Genomic DNA, 6,982 nt, shown 5'->3' on the forward strand with positions numbered 1-6,982 from the left:
AATCTGGTTTCAAACCTATCTACTGAATTCTTAATTTTAGTAATTATATTTGTTTCAATTCTAGAATTTTCATTCAGTTGTTTTTTTAAAATGTATTTAGAATCTAGTTATATTGTGAAATTCTCCATTGTGTCAGTTATTTTCCTAAACATATTAATCATAGTTACTTTTAAGTCCTTGTTTAATAATTCCAATAGGTGGATCACCTATGGATTTTTTTCTGTCTTGTTTTTTCTTTCCTTTGGCTTTTGGTCATCAGGATCTCTTGTTTCTTGGCATACCTGGTAGTTTTTTAATGAATGCTGGACAATATATGTGAATAATTTAGAGAGACTAGATGATATTATTGTCCTCTGGAGAGGATTCAATTTTTTTCTGGCTGGTAGTTACAGTAAGGAAAGATCACTTCATTCAATCAGGGACTGAGATAGTTTAAAGCTGGTTTCACACTTTGTGAGGACTGGTCTGTTAACCGTTTGTCTTTATTTCTAAGAAATAGTCCTTTAAGGTTTCCAGTTGAAGGTTTTAGTTATTTTCCAAGACCCTTCCTCATCTTTGTGAATCTACTGAAAGGTCCACTTAGTTATGTAACCTCTTAGCAGCTGCTTTTTCCTTAATGTCATGCCACTAAACAGCTTAAGATTCAGAAAGTGCCTCAAGGGTAAAATCCATGCAGAAAGTCATACTCACTTCTGTTTTGTTCCCTTTGTCTAGAAAATTTGTCCCTCAAATCCTAGCTGCATTTGAAGCCCTGAACTATAATTTTTGTCTTCCAAGCCAAGTGAAACTGCTGCAAACTCTAGGCCCCAGCATGCTGCTTGTCTCAAATGCCCCGAGAGGAAAACACATTAGGAAATGTTTGGCTCACTGCGGTGCATTTCCCTTCTCTCCGGCATCTGGCTCCTCAAGTACTGACTCCCTAAGTTTGCCTTAGCTGATCTCTAGTATCTTAAAAGAGTTATTTTTTTTAAGAAAAAAAATGTATTCACATTTTACATTGTTGAAATTATTTTAGTGTTCTCTATACAATTGTGGTGGTAGATTTAGTGTGATATAAGCTTATTCCATTGTAGTTGGAACCTGAGGTTATATTCTTGAGTTTTTAATCTCAAAAATCACATTTTCCCCTAGAAATTATATTTGGTTGTCTCTCAAATCATCATCCTTGTTTATGGACCCTATCCTATTTTCATCTTATGTCTTCTATTCCTTTCTTTATGATTTTAATGACTTAAAATATACTTAGTTTATAGTTTGAATCCTATTAGATTATCTGAAATTCTCAGGGGTGTAATTTTACTATATGTTATCTGCTGACTCTTAGTTTGTATTTGCTTCTGCCAGATGCCCCAAGAGGGTATTAGCAGCTGAGGACCAATTTTTATGTTAATTTCTTAGCTTTAGAATTTCTGAGACCATATAGCTATTGCATATATGAATCCCAAATGTGAGCAGAGACATATGGTTGCAGACTATGAAAGGAGATATTCTTTTCTCTACTCAGAGTTCAGACTTATACAGATAAGCTTTCTTGTCATTTTGTTTACTCGTGAGTGAATGTTTCTTAGGTTTCCTTTTATTTAAGGTATGGACCACATATAGATTCTGACTTTAAATATATATATATATTCCAACTCTCCATGTTACATTACATGGGCTCAGTATCTTAGCTCTTGTTTCTGTAAGGCCATTGAAGCCAGTTACTGAGACCAGCACAACGCCCTAGGGCAGCTGAAAAGTCAGCATCTACTACTCACTTTGGATTTTAGGGGTTTTTTTGTATAATCCTCGGGGATTTGCCCCATTTTCTTGTGGACTCAGCTGTGCATATGTGAAGATATTTGTATACTTTATTCAACATTTTTAGGTGTTTTTTAGGCAAAGGTTTTCAAGTTGTTCAGTTCTCCATAATTCCATAAATAGAAGTCTTAACTGATATAATTTACATTGCTGGCTTATAGGAAGACTTAACAAATATTATCTATTATTAAATTTCATTATCAACATTAGTTCCTTAAATATATAAAACATGAACATTTGGATATAATATATAATAGATTATATATGTAACATATATGTAATAGATTATATATAATAGACTATAAAGCTTTATGATAATTAGTCTAAAACTGAGTATATGGTTACTGAATGTAATATTGGGTTGTTGGAAAAGTCATGACATATTTTTTCTGTTTTTCATTGCAAAACTGAGTCATAACTTTTCTGACAGCCCAATAATATGTAGATCATGCTACAAAAACACAGTAAAATATGGCCTATTGAAATAGTTGAAACCATATCACTTTTTTAAATTACATGTTCCCCTGACTTTAAAAAAGTTTTTATCTATTTATTTATTTATTTGTTTGTTTTATTGGGGTGACATTGGTTAGTAAAATAATACAAGTATCAAATGTGCAATTCTATAATACACCATTTATATATTGCATTGTGTGTTCACCACCCAGAGTCAGTTTTCCTTCTATCACCATATTTTTTTTTTAACTCCTTCTCCTCAGGGAAACAAGAAAATGTTGTGGCTTTGTAGCTTTTAAGCGTTTAAAGATATATCTATGGGTGTGTATATTTATGTGGGAATTACTTCACATACACCCATATATATTATTTATATTCCAATTTAAACATTTTACATTTTGCATGAAATTATATATCCTTTTTGCCTTTTTGTAGAAGGATACTTCATCGAGACTTGAAATCAAAGAATGTATTTCTGAAAAATAATCAACTTAAAATTGGTAAGATTTTTTAAAGTATGTATTCCAAAATCATGAAAGAGTATATTCTAGATGTTATCGACATATCAAGTTGTTATGCCGTGTTAGAGTAATCACTGGTTTATTTTAACTTCTCAAATTTTTGTTCTTATTTGGTTGGGGCCAATAAAACCAAATTATTTTGTTTCTGATTATCTGATATAAATTGAGGTATAAGACATTTGCTACACACTTTGTAGATTCAACTCATATTTTTTGAGTCCCTACTCCATTCCAGCCACTTTGCAAGTGGTTAGACTTGTTTTACTAGTCTGATTAATTGCTACAGGTTTCCCCACGTAAGCGATTAGCAGTTATCACAGATAATCAAAATGTTGACACGATGACTTTGTTAACCTTTAGTTCTCCTTCAGAATGGTACCTCCACTCATAACAATTATTGGATTGTTTAATCTCCATGCAAGATGTTCTTAGAAAGGGAAGACATAAAATCATGTAACTAGGTAGGCAAGTAGGGAGAAGCTGATGGATTCAAGTTTTTATAGTTTTGTTCCTGAAAAGTCTCAGATCTTTTATTTAAAATTTGTTCTTTATTGTAAATCAAGAACAAATTCTCCCTTCTCAGATGAAATTCAAATCATTATATTCAGCCCTTCCAAATCATTCTGTTTGTTGTTATTCAGACTTGAAATAGCTTTTTGTTTCAAGTTGCTGGTCCTTCACAATTCCAGAAATAGAAAGTTTTGGTTTACATAATTCACTTTACTAGTGCAAACATTCTTTTCTCATATAAGGCTTGTGTTTTTAAAGCTATTTACCAGGATTGTGTAATCGAAAATACATTATTTTTCTTGCCTTTAAAATGCTATGAACCACACTGCATGTTAGAATTGTCAAATTAGATATTGAGTTGTTAATTTTCAGGGTTGATTTTCATTGTTTTAAAATATTCATAAAAATTAATTATTATTTCAAGGGGATTTTGGAGTGTCGCGACTCCTGATGGGAACCTGTGATCTAGCCACCACTCTAACTGGAACTCCCCATTATATGAGTCCAGAGGCTCTGAAACACCAAGGCTACGACACAAAGTCGGACATCTGGTGAGTGGGCTAGTCCAGAGGACTTATTCATCTGCTGCCCTGAAAGAATAATGCATTTGGTTTTAGGCTCATTTACTTACTACATCCACTCATTTTATCACTTTGACAAGAGTAAAATAAATTATTTTGGGTTTGGAATTTGATAGATTCCATTAAATTGATTTCAGAAAGTCTCTTTATTCATTGATAAACTGGTTGGTTTTGAGTTTTTCTTCTTGAACTGCCAGGGAAGGTTCTTAAGGGATTGTAAACTAAATTTTGATAGGTTTCTGCTAGCCTATGAAATAAAGCATTTGTAATCCCAAGCACTGTGCTTTATTTTATTTTAAGGTTAACTTCCACCTCTGTGGGAGAATGTACAGCAATTCTTAATTTTTTTTTCTTCCTGTTGCTTTTAAGAATATTTAAAGATACTAACTTTAAGAATAAACTTAAATTTAAAAAATCCTGGGCTTTTAGTGATAGATGCACTTGAGACTTTTCAGTTTCTCTGAGCTCTCACATCAAAGGAATTTCTCCTTCCTCATCATGGAACCAGTTTAAATCTCCGTGCAGAAGCCATGTGGAAAATTGTATTCTATGGTTAGCAACAGATCCTATCTGGGGAAATTTTCTTTTCCTTAGAAGAGGAATCTTGCATAATTAGTGGCTTGTTAAATGTTGAAAGGACAAACTAGCTGAGAGATTGTTAATTAAGTTAATAGTTTTATTGCATGTAAATCAACTTAAGTATTAATAATTCTGAGCTTTCAAAGAAGAACCATATGAAAGATTGTGCCCATTTCATTCTTCTAAAGAGGATAAAGAAGAAAGTTACCTTTTTTCTGGTTAATGAAAAGTAAGCACAGCAGGGGATATGCCTTGGGATTCTCATAAAGGCCATTACTCCTGTTCTTGTTCTGGTACCCAGGTGAGAGAGAACACAGTCAGGATTAGCTCTGGCTCTGGCATATCTCCATCTCCAGTTCACTTCTGTGATTATTCATTTCTAGGTTCTTCAGTGGTTTTTTTCATTGTTAGATTGTTTTTGCCCTGGTGATCTTTTCCAACTCACTCACCATCTTCCTCTATCACAGCCTTCCTCTGTCCCATTCAAAACAAAAACAAAGAAGAACAGACAAAAACACAAAGGTATCTTCAGAAGAATGAGTTTCTTTAAATTTTGTTTTATTGAGCATCTACTGTTTGCCAATGACTGTGTAAAAGCCTGAGTGTAAATTATCAAAAGTGAAAGGATTCCTCCCCTGCAGGAGAAGTTTTCCTATTCTTTGTGGAATATCTTTCTCCAGCTTGAGAAAAATTATTCTTGGGTTTTGGATTGAATTTGAGTTACATACCTATATCTATCTTCACACTCAGTTTTTAAAAATTATTATGGACATTTAAAAATAGATTTAAATATATAATTTCTTCATGATTTGAGATTACATGATATTTCAAGATGATGTTGCATCATATCATTTGAATTAAGAGTAAATTAATTTATGAAGCCCATCATTTAAGCCTTTGGAATTACAAGTAGCAAGAAAGCTAGCTCTTTTTGACATGTGTCTATATCTGCTTGCAAATCAGATGTATGTCTCCCAGGAAACTTAAGCAACAGAATCCACAGAAGAGTAAAGCATGGTGTCTTTTTGTCTAAGTTGTGTGTCTTCTTTTTAAAATACTGCTCCTAGTATTGCATGAAGAACTACAGGGATATCAGAAAGTATTGCTAAAATGTTTTAGGCTTACAAAAATGATATCTAACTAAGGCAAAACTAACTTTATGTGACTAAGGCAAAACTTTAAAAAGTCAAAATCTCCCAAATATAAAAATAATGAAGGANAAATGTAGGTCAGTTCTGTTTCTCTGTTTTGATATTTTTAGTCTTTTGTGATTAATAAATAATACATGGAATGTATTTCTACCATTTATTTTGTTAATTTCCTTTTCTTTTTTCCTTATTTTCTTCGGATTGGTCAGGTTTTGTTATTCTTTTTTCTTCTACTAGCTTAAAAATTATACATTTCATTCCTATTGTTTTAGCGTTTACCCTTCAATTATTAAATGTATACTTGAATAAATGAAGTTTGAAGTGAAACACTGTATCTACACTTTTCTTGAACGCTACAAAAAATTTAATTACATTCCCCCTTCCTTTTATATTATTGTTATTCAGGATTATAGTTCTACTTTCTCTTAATACTCCACAAATTAGTGATTACCATTATCATGGGTTCTAAGCTGACAACTGTTTATATTTTCTTACACTTATCACTTACTTGGTTCACCACTCCTTTTTGCAACCCAGGCCTGCCTTTTGTGACCCTTTTCATTCTCCCTCAAATAAATCCTTAAGTTATGTGAATTGAAAATACTATCAGTTTTTTATTTGTTTGCTTGAATTATTTTTTACTTATTCTTTAATAATAATTTACCTATTATTTTAGCTAAATATTTCATATTGATATTATCTACTATTTATTAGGAATAAAATTCTAGGTTGACAGATATTTTGTGTATCACTTTGATAATACTATTTCTCCAACTTCTGGATTCTGTTACTGATGTTGAGAAGTCACTTTCCATCTAATTGTCATTTTAATTAATCTCTTTTCTTTCAGCTAGTTGTCAATATGTTCTCTTTGTTGGTGGTGTTCTTAGTATTAGAATATATTGTCCAGTTGTGGATTTCTTTCTTTCTTTTCTTTTTATTCTGTTTGAGATTTGTTTTGGATCTGAACTCTTGAATTCATGTCTCTCTAAATTCTGAAAATTCCCATCATTTTCTTTTTCGATACTGCTTCTCTCCTAATCTCCTCTCATTTCAGAGTGACTGTTGGATGTATGTTGGGTTTTCACATTTTATTCTCCATTTCTATGAACTCCTTCTAGGGACCCATTTACACATATGTTAGAACTTTTAAACTATATTTTATACATCTCTTATACACTTTTCTATGTTTTTCTCCCGTGTGTGTGTGTGTGTGTGTGTGTGTGTGCCTCAATCTGAATATTTTCACTAACCTTTATTCCATTTTCTAAACCCTCTCTTTGACTGTGTCTAATCTGGTTTCAAACCTATCTACTGAATTCTTAATTTTAGTAATTATATTTGTTTCAATTCTAGAATTTTCATTCAGTTGTTTTTTTAAAATGTA

General features: G+C 32.0%; 1 protein-coding gene across 2 annotated transcripts in view; it reads left to right on the plus strand.

Annotated features, from left to right (window-relative positions):
- NEK11 (NIMA related kinase 11) overlaps positions 1-6,982 on the plus strand; it is a 217,400-nt gene that overhangs the window by 101,439 nt on the left and 108,979 nt on the right. Inside the window, exons 5-6 of one of the 2 annotated variants that reach the window (XM_019628930.1) lie at positions 2,692-2,756; positions 3,712-3,838. The exons of the other annotated variant lie outside the window; for it this stretch is intronic. Of the exons in view, the coding sequence (XP_019484475.1) occupies positions 2,692-2,756; positions 3,712-3,838 (192 nt within the window). The remainder of the gene's footprint in view (positions 1-2,691; positions 2,757-3,711; positions 3,839-6,982) is intronic. 2 annotated transcript variants of the gene reach the window in all.

Source organism: Hipposideros armiger, unplaced genomic scaffold, assembly GCF_001890085.2.
Source record: "Hipposideros armiger isolate ML-2016 unplaced genomic scaffold, ASM189008v1 scaffold_818, whole genome shotgun sequence".
Taxonomy (NCBI): Eukaryota; Metazoa; Chordata; class Mammalia; order Chiroptera; family Hipposideridae; genus Hipposideros; species Hipposideros armiger.